The sequence below is a fragment of the Fringilla coelebs genome, assembly GCF_963513975.1.
Source record: "Fringilla coelebs genome assembly, chromosome: 4".
Taxonomy (NCBI): Eukaryota; Metazoa; Chordata; class Aves; order Passeriformes; family Fringillidae; genus Fringilla; species Fringilla coelebs.
This window is the reverse complement of record NC_140032.1, coordinates 26,019,382-26,035,083: the sequence shown is the minus strand read 5'-3', so window position 1 is coordinate 26,035,083 and position 15,702 is coordinate 26,019,382. Positions and strand designations below refer to the sequence as shown.

The following is a 15,702-nucleotide window of genomic DNA, read 5'->3' as shown; positions in this document are numbered from 1 at the left end:
TCCTAGACAGATTTTGCAGGGAGGGGTTTGCTGTGTTAGTTTTATCTGGAGCTGAGGTGGGTATAATTATCACTGTGAAACGTACTTGGAAAAAAGGTGCCTAATTTCTTTTTAAATAGATCAGAAGAGTGGCTATCCTAGAAAGGTAATTAACCAGAGAGAACTGGACAGCTCAGGCACAGCCTATTTCTGTGCTGACCTTTTCACAACCTAAACTATTCTAAGTCTTTTAGAAAAGCACTGTGGGTTTTTTTTTTTTGTTTTGTTTTGAACATAACAGTATTGGTACATAATTAATTTGTTGTCAATAAGTTAGCATTCATTTTCACTTATTGAAAACGTGTTTGTTAGAAAAACCCACAAAAAACCCCAGCCAAAACCATCTGGATGTCTGCCTGGTTTCAGTGGAGGCTACCATTTTTTATCCCCCTTTTTTTAAAAAAGGCGTATCAAGGGGCTAAAATCATGCTCATGTTTCAGAAGAATAGCAAAGTCCTGTCCAACTTAATCTACCATGGAAAGTAGCCTCTAATGATAAATCTAAGTGTAAAATTAATTTCAGTATGTGCCCTTTGTTTAATGGTAGGCTCTTAGAAATATGTCTCCAATTTCACTAAAGAATTCTGTAATTAGGAAATGACTAATCAAAATACCAGATCTGGAACACGCCTGACTGCAGGGGGGCAAATATTCAGCCTCAGCTTTGGCTCTTGAGTTTACCTGCTTTCAGCTGTGCCTATACAAGGGATTAAGAAGTATGTGCTTCAGCCAAGAAGAGCACCATCTGGAAGCAACTTGCTGAGAGAAGTGGGACTCCATAAAATGAAGTGACTTGATGAAGTGTCCAGCCTTTTGCAATATTCTTTGGTGAAGAGAATAGCTGAGTTAGAATTTAAGACTTGCTCTGTGCAAGAAGTGTCTGGGGCAGACTGGGTGTGGTGTTCCACTCTAAAGCAGCTGGAACAGATTGCCTTAAAAAAATAATTATGATTACATTTCACATCTGATCTAAAATATGAGTTGTATTTCCCTCATGGGTAATCCACTCCCTACCTGGGAGATAATGAATTGTTTTTCTCTCTACTGCAGGTGGTCAGTAGCCTTACAACTTCTCCCTTTGGTACCTTGTGGAGCACAAGGGGGAGTGGACAATCTCTCATTCCTTTAAAGTTATACAATTTGCTGAATGAAATGAAATGCAGAGCAGTTGTTCTCAGCTAGTCCTGGTGCCTGACTTGTGTTTCAGATCCATGGATGGGATTTGCTGTTCTAGTTTGTTTTCCTCTTCCCCATGTAAACTATTATGAGTCAGATGGGCTTCATTTAAAGGTTGGTGATACTGACAAAGTGTCCCCATTCCCTTTGCACTGAACCATACAGTGCTGCATGTTTTTTATGGCATTTGTTTGCTCAGTGAGCTGACTCAGCCCTAACCCAGGCTAACTTAGCTCTTGGGTGGTTTGGCACAAAAATTGTTTCAAAGGAAATGGCAAGCACGCCATGGTTGAAAGGATGGCACCATTGCAACAGTTCAATTGTCTTGTGAAATGTTTTTCTGGTTGTGTCAGTTGACTTGAGAGAAGTCATGACCTTCTGTTGGAGACTTACTCAAGAAGTACCTTGCTTCTATCTTTAGGCCACCATCACTGTTATTGAGCCCTCTGGAGACAGGAGTTTGTCAAATGTCTACCCACATGTAAATGTAACAAACTTACTACTACTTATATTTAGATTATGTCTTTGTGCTGTAATAAGACTGTATAAATGCACTCCTCTTAAGCCTTTCTTTAGGGATTAAGACATTACACATTTCATGTGTAAATTGCTTCTGATAATTTCCCAAAGTCAACAGGATCATTTATGCCTAAAATATCACCTAAAATGAAAGCTATTAGTGCTTTTATGTAAGTGCTTCTTAATAATCCATGTTTCCATTTTGCAGTAGAGGATCTCTGTTCTAGCAAATGAGAAATGCTTATTTTTCATAGCTAGAATAGAGGCTTCTTTTTACATTGTTTTCCATCCCTTCATCATTTTTACATTTTGATAATGGTGGTATTGCTGTTTGCACACACTTCTGCTTTTCTGTTTTCTGCAGACACAGTATTTACCAAAGGTTTATTGGCTGTGGTAGACCTCTTGAATGAGAAATACTGGTCACCAATTTTGTGCTTGTAGAGAGCGGCTATTAGAAATGGGGACTTTGCTGTTGACAGTTGTTTGTAATATTGTGCTTTTACACCAGAGTATGGAGTTAATTTGTCTTTTCCTTCACTTTGTCAGTGCTCAATGGATGCTTCTAGGTATGACCTCTCCATTTCCATGGTACAGCTAAATAGTTTGTCAGTTGCAAAGGGAACGAGAAGTGTCATGGAAGTGGTGATTCTGTCACCAGTGAGTTTTTTGTGCTATGTGGATATTAAAAATTTTGGTAGTGATAAAGAATCCCCCTACTCTTTCAGTGGATTTTTTTTAACAGAGAGCAGGTATAAATGAGAGACAGCAACAAAGCAAACACTGGTCTCTTGATTTCTTTTGGCAAATACTGTGTGGTAGTGGTTGGCATCAGTTTAGAGAAAGATAGCTGTCCAATAATTTACTTTTTGCTAAGTTGCCATAGTTAAAAATTAGAGATTAATTTTAATCTCAAAACTACAACTTTTATGCTATTTTTTAGAAGGTGAATATATAATAAAGGAATGGTTTAGTTCTGTAAGACGATCTGTGCTGTAGTTGCAAGATAATGAAACATGTTGCCTGATGTACATCAGTAAGGAAACCTTAAGAAATAAATGCTTTTGAACCATGTGATTTGTATTTTATAAGCATCTTACTGACTACAACTTTTTTTTATTCATGGTATCATTATTGAAATTACTCCTATGCAGTTATCATTCAATACTTATTTAATAGAGTTGCAGAAGTGAATTGTGTCTGTTATTCTAGAAGAAGTTTTGGGCTAATCAGAGGCAGTCGACATGCATTTTGTACATTATGTTTCTTTTTAAGCATCAGTATGAGTGGAAGTTTAAAATACTGTTTTGATTTTGTGCAAATGTACCTGAATAAATACAGAAGGAATATGTGCAATTGAATAGAATCCTAGCAGGAACCACAGATGAGTAGACATTCAGCTCTTCTTCATTCATTGTGTTACTTCAATTTCTTTCACTCCACTTTCCTTATCATGAAGAATTTGGAACCTTCTTTCATTTACAGATGTCTCTTTAGCAAATTTTTTATTTTTCTAGTGTTATGGTGACCATGTGTTGTGGTTCACATTAAATCTCAAGGAGCTACAGATGTCGAGAGAGTGACATCTTTAAAAAGGGAAGGCAACTATTTAGAACAACACTTGAGCATATGTTAACTTCATTCCTATTCAGACAGCACTTCAGCACATGCTTAAAAGGTGCTCTCAGTAGAGAAGCTGTCTAGCCTCAAGATTGAAATTCAAAAGAAGCTGAAGTTATAGCTTTTAAAAAGTCATTTGGCATGTACCTCCCCTGTTGATTTGAAGAGGGTCTGCTGATGCTCCGAAAATTATGAAAAAAAATTGTCCATGTAGTTTATGGCTAATTTTTATTCCTACATGTGAGGATCTAAAGAGTTTTAAGCAGTTTATTCTGTCAGGATCTTGAGAACAGTGCTAAACTTAAGAATTCCCTTAATTACCCACAGTCTGACAGAGAGGTTCTGCAAATTTTCGCAAACGTCTCACTTCTGATTTGAGGCATCCAACTAATGCTTACTAAAACGGTGCACTTCTAATGAGATAGATGCCTTTCAGAGCTGGATGTCTCATTTTGGATATACAATGAAAGATGTTAAATGTTTATTTGGCAGTCTCAAATATTCAGTTAGTGATTCAAATTATGTAGGAAAATAAAGTTGTGAACACTCTTTGTAATGCTTTCGTTAGCATCTATAATTTTAACTGCATGTAAAACATGTATGATTCATTTAGATAGACTGAATTTTGGTAGGATGACAAGGCAGTCTGATTAAAACAAGTGTTTAATTTGTTATTTAGATAAAGGTACATTTGCAGTATTTGTGTTCTAAGTGTTTCAGCATTCCATGAGGGAAAAAAAAGAAACTGAGGCTCAAGGGACATAAAAGTGTAAAATTTCTTTAGAATTAAGATATTAGTCAAAAAAACCCCACCCCAGTCACTATAGATTTAAAATAGACCAAAATTATATGTATCTGAATAGTTTACATCCTTGTAAGTATTTTTAAAATTCTTGTGTAAATAATTTTCAAAAATCTTACCTAAACCATAAGCCATTAAGCGCAGAAAAGTTGGATGAAATCCGAGTAGCAGAAAATAATGAAGCATCACAAGCAAGGTGGGATGTGTTGAAGAGTAAATTGCAGTCATGATTGAAAGGTAATATGCACTTATTCTATGTCATAATTGTTAGATAATTTCTGAGATCTTGGGTAGAGAAGAAAGTATACAAGTAGGGATATAAAAGGTGTCTCTGAAAATAAGAGCTGCATTAACAATGCAAAGTTGTAGAAATTATAGGATGAAGCTGATATTGCAATTCAGAAAGTGAAAAGAAGGTAAAGGTAGAATACAAAAGGAAATATAATGACATGGGAGGTTATGTTGTATAAACAGTAGTTTCCACTGTGTCCAGAATAAGAGAGACTCTGGGGGGAAGACAGCAGGGGTCTCCTATAGATGGGAAGAATCATTCAGGCACTGAAGAGCTGAAATTGTCCAAGAAATGAAATGCTTTCATTGTCTCACTATTTATGATGGCAAATTCAGGACAGATGCCTAAAAGATAAGCATTTTTAGGAGTCTTGAAGGGGAAATGTTAAAGGAAAAGAGAAAAAGAAATGTAAAAAAAGAAAGATCTTTAACCATCTGATTTAAAAACAAAGCCAAGTGAACTGGATCCAAACTGAAAGTATGAAGAAAATTGTGACTTCCATTGACTGGTATATTTTGAGTAGTATGGCCAGACTCTCTGTGATGTTTCCTTAGTGTCTTTTAACCATGATTCAAAATACGTCCTGACACCAATAGCTACAGATTAACCAACAGAGTGCTTTTTAGAGGGATTGAGAGTTTTAGACTGGAGGAAGTGATAAAAGTGATACAGAGATGTTGATCAGACTTGAAAAAAATTGAAGTCTAGATTTTTTTAAAGCTATTTCCTTCCACAGCTTAATTTTGGTTTTCTGCCCATTCAAAGTTTTCCTTTGGTTTATGCTTTTATATAGTCAATATAGCCTGACACCAAGATTCATGAGAACTTAATTCTGTAGTGGGAATAACCCAAATGATCTAAATCTGTTACTGCATCTTTGATGTGTCCCTGTCTTTTCCTTGCTTCTGTCTAGCCTTCCATACAGAAAGGTGACCTATAATTTCCCCTTCTCTCAGCCTTCCTCTCCCCACATCGCTGAATTTTTTCCACATGACTCTGAGGTCTCTATTTAAGTTATGCTTGGTTGGCATGGAGTTTATCTTCCCTGCCATGGTCACCTCCATGCAGTGAGAAGCACCTAAAAATTATCCAAATCTGACATGGCTAAGTGGGATCTAGGCCAGCTAAGTGTTTAAAGAGACAGTACAGCAATGCATGAGTTGAAACTAACTTTGTGGAATTGATTCAGTTGTGAATTGTGTCTCAAAAAGTGTTCTCAGTTATATGTTCATGCTACTTCACTTTGGAAAGAAAGGACATTTTTTATTAGACTGTGGTGGGTTTCTCTTTATGGGCTGCCAGATACCCACCCAGTTTCTCTCTCACTCCATCCCCTCTACAGGACAGTGGGAGGCGGGAAACAAGATAAAAAATATCTTAGGTTGAGTGAAAGGCAGAGAGGTCACTTACTGATTGCTATCAGGTGCAGAACAGACCCAGGAAAAATTAATTGAAAGATTGCCAATTAAAACCAGAACTGGATGGTGAGAAAAAAAAATAACAAGGACTAGAACACTTTCCCTCATCCTGCCCTTCTTTCATAGGCTTTGCTTCACTCCTTCATTTCCAGTTCCTCTACCTCCTCCCTGCTGTGAGCGGCATGGGAGGATGGGGAATGGGATTGTGATCAGCCCCTAAGAGTTCCTCTCTGCTGCTGCTTCCTCCTCCTCACAATTTTCCCTGCTTCAGTGCTGGGTCTCTTCATGGTCTGCAATCCTTCCTGAACAGATCCTGTGTGGGCCTTCTGGATGGGTTGCAGTTCCTCAGGATAAGCCTTCTTCAGCACTGGTCCTTCACGGGCTGCAGTTCCTTCAGGACACGGCCACCTGCTCTGGCATGGAGCCCTCAGCAGGCTGCAGAGTGGATAACTGCTCCATCCCATCTCCCTTCCATGGACTGTAGAGGAAATTTCTGCTGTGGTGCCTGAAGAGCCTTTCCCCCTTCTTCCCTCAGCTCAGTGTTACAGGATTCTTTCTCACACTTCTGTTTTCCTCGCTCAGTCCCAGTGCAGAATTTGGCTTTCCAGCGGTGTTCCCTCGTGGCTGTGCCCTGTGTCACCTGCTGGGTGCCAGCTGCATCCGTCCCTGTCTGCCATGGGGCAGCCCTGGTCTCTGCTCGGAGTCCAGCCAGTGAACCCCCATTGCCGCCTGCACCTCGTACTGGAAAGCTGAGAAAAACAGGCAGGTTTGACGCTAAATTGCGTAAGAGAAAGCAAAACCCAGAGAAATAAAGTGAGTAAAGTGGGAGAAATTATATCTACATTTTATTTTAGTTGTAAATAAAATAAATTCGGGAGGAAATCCCCACCATTTCAATTAGTAGGAAGAGCACTATTTGGGTACTCTTTAGACCCTTGGAAAAGTACCCTTAATTTCAGGATAACAGATCTCAAAAAATTTAAGAAATTAATTCTGTGGTAGTAGACTAGTAAGATCAAATCAGTAGGGGTGTCATACTTAAAAATTTTAACACTACAAGAAAAAACAGGTCTGAAGAAATGGATAGTTTTAATTACAACACCTGACACAGAGAATGAAGTACTATTAGCTTTTCTGTCAAAGAAAATCTAGCCAACAAATGGTAATGGTTTACAAGGATCATGTGGCCTTGATGGTTACTGCAATGGTTAAAACATACCACATCACCCTCCAGCCACAAGATTTCACTGTACTGACTCTTGTATTGTCTTTCAGCACGTCTGATCTTAACCTCTAGTTTCTGTCACTGCACTGCCCCACCCCTTCTCCTCTCTTGGAAAAAATAATTTTTTTTTTGCCAAAAAGCTATTAAATCCAATTATTTTATCCAAATTAAATAGTTGTTTTCCCCTTCTTTCTCACCTTTCACCCTGTGCCCACCAAAAAACAACATTGTGGTGCAAGAGAAGAGAGAAAAGGCAGGCAGGCTAATGTGCAGAGCTAGTTCATTGCATGGCCTCATAAATCTGGAAGCAGCAATCACTTCTGGGTGAGGAACTTAGGACTTGTTATCATTACAGGCATGGCTCAGTTTTTTAAAACTAAAAAGAGGATTAAGCTTAGATGCAGTTCCAGTTGCTTGTCTTTGGGGCTACGATAAACTTTGTCTTTTGGGAGAGAGGGTAGGTGGTTATTTCCAGTCAGCTCAGCCTGCTAGTTCAATGTATTTTGTGCAGATGCAAGCTGTAGGAACAATTTGAAGAGGAAAATGGGAAAGGGAAAATGTGCAGTTTAAATTAGTTTCAGCAGGACTGAATATGAAACTGTACACTTGCACTGCAATTGTTGGAGTAGAAAAAAGCACTTTTTTACCAGTTCAATCCATTTGGCAATTGCTGGTGATAAACAGAAAACTCTTAATTCAGATGAATGTCAGAAATAACCCATATAATTAGGGACCATGCTGTTCTGATCAACAGTGTTTTCACATGCTGTTATTCCCATTCACTGCTCTTCTTACCTTCCTATAGGTATTGCCAAAACTAGTTTATATTCTCCACAATTGCAGCCTTACAGTATGTGAAAGGAGCCTGTGAGAATGATGGAGAGAGACTATTTATACTCTTCTCTGTGTGATCATTCTGTGCAAGGAGAGGTCTTGGGTTTAGTATCTTCTTTGTTTTAAAAATTATTATATAATTGCCCCAAAATTCCTTCTTCTTATCCATGAATTTTGCATTCATTGCTCTGCTGTCCAGCCAGTGAGTACCACAAAAAGATCAGATAGCTCCAAGGAACTGTCAGGACTGTAGAAATTTTAAAATGTCTAAAACAGTCCATGCACATGACAAAAATGTCAGTGCTTCTTGCCATATGCCATGGCAGGGACGATCTTGCAGTTGTGCCTCAGGAGATACATGATGACCTCATTAACAATTTTGATGAAATTTCACTTTATGACATTTCTACTTGTGAAAGTAGAATGGTAGTGAAAAAAGAAACTTTTTGGGAACACTAAAGCCAGAGCAGTTTCAGAACCAATTTTTTTTCTGTGTGACTTCTATTCTCAGATTCCATTGAATTTTATTGTATCCAGGCTGTGTCAGAAAGAAATTGGTTTTGTTTTGTTTCTACAAACAAAATCCTCTGACAGTTTTTTCAAAGTCAGAGGACTGTGGAAATAGCTTAAAGCTTATTTGGTTTTCCAAGCTAGGCTTCTCTGGTGTAATTTTTTTCTTATTTTTTGACAGTATTATAATATCATTATGGAATGTAATCTTACCTCTGAGATACCAGCATTGTTTATATATTATATGTACTGACTGTTCAGTTCAATACATGCTCTTCAGTGGTCATACTCTTGTTCTAAATACACTGTCTTGATTTCACAGGTGCCTGCAGAAATATCACCAACAGCCAGTGCCAAATGCTGCCATATAACTACACCACTGTAACTTCAGTTCTTTCCATTGTCAAAAGTATTGAAATGGAAAAGTTCCTGAAGTTCTTCAGTTACCTCAGTCGTCTCAACTGCTATCAGCACATCATGCTGTTTGGCTGCAGTCTCGCTCTTCCTGAATGCATCAGTGACGGTGATGACAGGTATTTGGGAATGAAAATCCATCAGTGACTAGAGCCAATTGTGGTAAAATGCTCTCTGTCTAATCAGACAAGGGAAGATCCAGACTAAGCCTGTGACCTCACTGCAAAATTCCTGTCTGTCAAAGCTATTGACAACATTTCTGCCATGATTAGCCAACTGTAACAGAGCTCTTTTAGAAAAGTGTTGCCACTGTGTAAACTAAAATTGTGATATTGGGGCAGCCAGGCTTATTTTCCTAAAGAAACCTGTCCAGAGTTCTTCTGCCTAATTTCTCCAATCTGGCTATGCCAAAATGGAATGCTTTGTAACAATAATGTCTTGGATATGTATAGTATTGTCACAGACTGGGGTGGCTGTTTGTTAAACTTCAACTTTGTTCAGTCATTTCCTTCAGCAAAGTTAATATTTTAAATATATTTTTTGGTATTAAATTAGCAGGGTATGTTCAGGGTGACATAAACTATTCTGGAAGTTTAAGGAGCATATATTTTACTGCATTTACATAATTTCATAACATTAGTAGAATGTGCATGCACTTTTAAATTTGATTTGAAAGAGGATCAGTGAGTTTAGAAGAGCTAAAATCAAAACACGACACAAAAAGGGGAAAAGGAATATTTTTTAATTATATATACACAATCTTTGATGTTTCTGGAGGGTGAAAGAGGATAGATTTCTTTCTCCTTGTTTTCATTTTTTATTTCCAGTTCCTCCACTGTGAAATTTAGTGGAAGAGAATATGACAATTGAATAAGTGTTTCAAACAACATAACAAGCCCAGGAAGTTGAAAGCTGTGCAGTTTAGAAGGAATGGGATACTTATGAAAGAAGTTCTGTCAGAACTGGTCAAAAAATTCAGTTGCCAATGAAAGGTACTGTCTCACTCCAGGCAATATATGCCTGCCACTTCCCGTGCATCACAATGATTCCTGGACTGGCTAATTAAGCTCACTAAAGTGACAGAAAATTAACCCAGAATAAAGGTGTACAGATGGTTACACAGATAGGATTAGTGGGGAGGAAAGGCAGCCCAGGTAACAGTGAAATGAGACTGATCTTTAGACTGGCTAAGTGGTTTAAAACAAATGCAAAGTGTACATATCTTTGTTAGCCTACCAAAAGCTATTTTAAATTAACCCTATTTAACTGGGTGCATTACTAGTTAAAGCACCTCTGCTCCAATTCAGTATTACAATTTTTTCTACGTAACAAATCTGATAACAAACAGCCTTACACTACATGTTTTCTCTAAAAATTAGTTTTAGGGTTCAGGTAGTACATTGATGCATTTAAATGTTCAACAACAGGACAAGCAATTTCTCTGTTGCTTCACTTACTCTGCCTACTTCGGAATTTGACTTTCACAAACCTGTTGAGAGTGAGTTGTGAGTATCAAAAGTGCAAAGCTCTTAAAACAATCAAATAAGTAAAATGGTGGAAGGATAAATTTTGTACGTTTCTTTTCCATTTCTTTCCTGAAAACATGTTTTTGCTCTCTTCTTCAGTGACAACCAAAATACTTAGAGATTCAAGAGTCAGGGTTCTTCTTTGGGCTTTTCCTTTTCCCCCTTCCCTCTTTGTTCTCTTTTTGTTTTTCCTGCTTTCCATAGCAGCAACCTTCTCCCATTAATTAACAATATCAAAGCTGCAACTGGATTTTGCTGTCCTGTTTTGTGTCTTGAAGGTCACAGTGGTTCCTCTTTTTGTATTTTAATTTTTTTTTTTTTTTTTTTTGGTGGAAAATATTGTTGCCCCTGCAGACTGATGGGGAAGGTGGTCAAATGTAAGACTGAAAATGATGTAAGATTATGTTAGAATCTGACTTCAGTTTTAGTAATCATGTCTCCAGAGTGTGCCATGAATGTCACTGAAAATGGAGTGACTGCAATCAGAGTAGCAACCGTGGGAAGAACAGCAAGAGTGGATTGACAGTGTCTTGGTTAAAGTCTAGTTTGCTAAACCTCAGTTGTCCAAATTTAAATTATGGTTTCTCCTTTAAACGAGAATCCTTTTTTTTTCTTCTGTAGGTGACTAAGGGATTTTTGTGACTATTGTCTTTTTTGTAACATCAAATTATTGCAAACACAAATATTTTACAGCGAAGAATAACGTATTTTAAGGAGATCAGATCTGCAAAAAGTAGTTATTAACACCTTCCCTTCCCTTTTCAACCCAGCCCCTTCCCTACCTTTCCCCCACAACTCCTGTCAGTGAAATCTAGAGAAAAGCATATAACATAGTAGGGGGATGTTACTTTGTATATGCTGAGTGTAGATACCAAAAATGAAAGAGACAGGCCCGTGTTAGGTCTGTTGAATAAGGGAATCTAGTTAGCAGAAAGATACTGAACCAGAAGAGTCATTGTGGAAAGCCTCTGGTGGTAGTGAATGCAGATAGTCCATATGCTGTTGCGTTTTTTGGGGAGGACTGTGGTTGTCTGGAACATACAGCATGACAAAACATCCCCTCATGTTGGTAGCAGCTGTTACTGACGTGGTCATTATTTCCTGCCGTCAGTCACAGCTGGCTCATTCGAACGTCAGCGGTTCTATATCTGAACATCACTTTCATTTGTTGTTCTCTCTTTTCTTTGCAGAGCAATTGTCCCTAATGTATGTAAAGCTTAATGTGACAAATGTTGTTTACACAGTGTGGAAGAGATGAAGCTCCTGTGATGCCTAGATGTCTATTCTTAGGTATTGTTGAGAGTCTGTTGGCAGCTTGCAGCCATGGGAGCAATAATTGTGACAGTGCCTTACAAGAAGGAACAAGAGGGAAAGTTACAAGCACTAATCTTTGGCATCCAGTGAGCTGTCATTACATAGCTTTTCTCTGATATTTAAACTTATGCCTGTTTCCCATTTATTTTTCGTGTATTTATAGACATTGTTTTCATTACCACTGGAAGGAGATTAAGTTTCTAGGCAGAGAGCATATTCATTGTTTGTGTAGTTAGGTACAGGGAGTTTGGAATACTACCACAATGCTGTTGCTCTTCAGAAATGTTCTTCTATGTCTTACTGCAGTGAAACCATGTGTGACAGTAAAAATACAGCAATTTTAAAAGCTGTATTTAATTTCAGCAACTGGATATAAAATCAGCTAGCCCTGCTCTTTTAAGAAAGTACATAACAGTATCTATATATTACTTTCCAGTACAGAAAAAGTTTAAAAGTACAACTAAAACCTGTGTGAAAATGGGAAATGGAAATTTGAAGTGCAGTAGGGTTTTTTTTTTGTGCTTACCCATAATTTTTGTAGTAAGGGACTGCTTACATAAAGGTGTTATGCAACTTCCTCCTTCTTGAGTGGGTGGATGAGATCTTTCCAATGCAACTTAAAAACCAGCCTTAAAAAACCCTGTCCTACAACAGTCCATCAGCATCGCTGAGAAAACATGAAAATTAATACCAGTGGTGGAAGACCACCTTAAACTAGATGTGCTGATCTCATGACATCTAAAACATTCCCAGCAGTAACTTCGTCCTTTTGGGTAGTAATAGTCTGTATCCCTTGACGACCACGTGCAACACTGGTACTTTGTTGTAGGAGAGATCTGTCCTCAGAGCTCTTGGTTATGATTCATGAATCTAGTGAATTCTCCCTCAGTGCTGAAAGACACTAAGAGTGGGCCAAAGGTCAGTTATTGCAACGTAGTGGATGTTTGTTTATAGCAACTCACTTGCATTGGATTCCACAATTCAGGAAGACAATAAAAGTTAATCTGCAATGTCTTCAGATTTCAAAAGGAAAAAAAAAAGGATGTGTTGTAAAGCCAAAATTAATGTAAAAATTAAAGATTCAAAATCACTAGAGAAATTCAGCCTATTACTGCATAATACAGACTGCTTGCTTGATGCTTTCTAATATTTCTTGCACTCTATGAAAAAAATCAAATTTCATCAAAAGACTTGGAAAAGTAGGCAGGCTTAATAAGCTTCTCAAGGCCCATGTACATGTCTTATTTTGACTTTTTATGCTGGGAATAAATGTGAAGCTTATGATTCTCATACCCCTGTGCTGTCATGCTGCCTTTAAAACAGAAATAATAGCTTGAGTACTTACAGTAATCCTCTTTGTAGAAGTATATTGTAAAGTTGAGGAAATGCCTTCCATTGAGAGATCCTGAGTCTCCTATCTTTGGAAATCAAACTTAGGCTAGAAAATAGTATTAGGGTAATGCAAATTAGAAAGTGTAATATGCTCCCAAGCTAAAATTCTGATGTACCTTGCATTTCTGTACATTTTTACTCACTCTGCTTTTTTCATGTCAGACATCTTTGAAAAAGAAGTTGTGAAATGGCTTGTCTTCAGTTAGGGCTCAAAGAGTCCATTTGAGATCATGGCTTTTTATACTGGATGCTGTGCAAACCTGCACTGAGGGGCAGCCTCCTGCCTCTGAAAGGTTATAGCCCACGTGAAGAAAACAAATAAAGGATGGGAGGAGAAAGTAATGCTGGCCCCTTAATGGCTGGGGAAGCCAAAACTGAGCAAGAAGTTTACAGTAGAGCAGAGAACTACTCTATAACACTTATAGACTGTGTCTTTAGACACAACATTATTTTTCAGCTTGATTAAACCCTGAAAATTAATTTCTCTTGTTCATTCTCTTTGCTTGTGAACTAATGCATAGTGAATGTATGGCAAAACTCTCTGCTATAATTCAACCTTTTCTCCCTCCTTTAGATTAATTCTAAAGGGCAAAGCAATACAATGAAGGGAGAAGATTTTCTTTGATTTTCTAACTCTTTCCTTGAGAGGAATTTCTCATGTAAATGTCTAAATGCAACATATTTTATTGTGCTGTAATATCTATGCTACACACAGCAGTAGCTGGGTAAAGACTTGTAGAAAGCCAGAGAGGTTGGAATAGGTCAATATGGTATGTTTGGAATGGGAGAAATTAACTAAAGAAAATTAGGTTGATACTAAATAGCTTCTAAGAAGCTGTGAATGGTTTGTGTGCAGTCAAATGTTCTTTGAAGAGCTGCTGATATGACTCAGAGAGGCAAATTCTATGTTTTTTTCTGGTTGATTGTCTTAATCTTTTTTCTGTAATTAGTAAAAGAAAAAAACAAATAATATGATTTTCACTGTGGGCCTAAAATAGGATGAAATATTAGGTCCAGAAAACAAATCCAGAAATATGTGTGGTGTCTTTTATGAAAAGCTGTCGACAGTTCAAAACAATTTCATTCATGTTCTGTTAGAAAATGGAAAGGAATCAGTCTTCCTAGAGTAATAGATATCTGTCTGTCATGTTTAGTATAATCCTTGAATGAGACCAGTGGTGTGGTTCCTTTTTCCTGTTTTTGTGAACTTCACTTGAAACTTATCCATGTTCTTTTTTTCTCCTGCTGACAGCAAAATGAGTTATATTTTATCACAGTTATAACACCTAAACTTATTAAAATAGTGAGATCTTATTGAAAACCTACATTTTGGAGTTAACTGAGGCTTTTGAAGTGTTTAGGAGAAAAAGCTGACTGATCACATGGATCTTGTTTACATAGCTAATGAGAATTTTTGTTTTAAGGCTTTGAACAGGAAGCTATCAGCATATATTTGAGTCAATATCTATTGCACAAAGCCCATAATGGGTTTAATTGTGCATGAATGATGTGTGGATATATATGAGTTTGTACAGGCAATCCTCCACTGGCATGCTTCAGTTTTGTTTTAATCCACTTGATTTTGGCAACAAAATCTTGGTAAATATGCTGAGACAAAACAGCAGCTGGTGGGAGCTCTGAGTGAACGATCCCATAGGTAATCTGTGACCCAGCTTTTTATAATGCTGTCTTTTTATAATGCACCTGTGTGGAGGTGTCAAATTATAGTTTCACAGGGAACTCTGCCATTCTGCAGTTATAAGAAATGTTCAGATTTTACACATTTATGAAGTTAGCTTCAAAGTGATTTTTGAAGCAAAGGTATTGAGAAACCCTTTTGCAAGGATATTCAGAATCCTATCTGATAAACCTATCAGAGATGCTTCCATTGAAATTGGTGGTATTTACTTTTAAACATTAAGCCACTGCACTGGTGACAATCATTTACCAGGTCTCCAAGGAGTAAGGAGGGACAATTTTCTCCTACCACCGTGTTGACTCTTCATGTTCTTCTCATGACTCTTCACAACGGGGTTGTCTCTTCATGTTCTTCTCATGACTCCATCCAGTGTAGTTCTTGCCATGACCCAGGCACATGGAGTAGAGGCTTCTTTCAGATTATTATAAGTGGCTACCAGTTGTTTCCTGGGTTTGCAGTCCTGTCTTTCACATCCTGTGGGAGTTGCTTTATCCTCTTAATACACTTCCTTTTTGATGGTGCCTCTTTAGCCTAAGGAATTTAACATGACTCACAAAGGCTATTCCAGATGTAGTTCTGGCAGTAGTTGTTCGCCAAGGAGATAGAGAAGTTTAGAATTGAATTTAGGATTCAATTCAAAATAAAGCAGAGGTGGTGTTTAGTGGGTGAAGTGATTTATACATAGAACGTTTGAAATCGCATGTCTTTTGTTTTAAATGTTGCCATGACTTGGCTTGCAGCACTTCAGAATCCAGCAGACTAATTGTGTGATGAAAACCCACACTGTTGTAAAATCTGTCTTTGATATAACAGAGTCATAATCCGGTCTTCAGTTTTTAAATCTGGGTATGGTCCATTTAAGTGCAGTTGTGACTTGAACCGCACAACCTTGGAGGTCCAACTAATAAAAAGCGTGTATAGT

General features: G+C 37.7%; 1 protein-coding gene across 3 annotated transcripts in view; it reads left to right on the top strand.

Moving 5' to 3' along the window:
* The window catches only part of CORIN (corin, serine peptidase), a 121,190-nt gene that overhangs the window by 33,178 nt on the left and 72,310 nt on the right, over positions 1–15,702 (top strand). For all 3 annotated transcript variants that reach the window (XM_084204984.1, XM_084204982.1, XM_084204983.1), the window contains exon 4: positions 8,758–8,968. In XM_084204984.1, the coding sequence (XP_084061110.1) occupies positions 8,758–8,968 (211 nt within the window). The remainder of the gene's footprint in view (positions 1–8,757; positions 8,969–15,702) is intronic.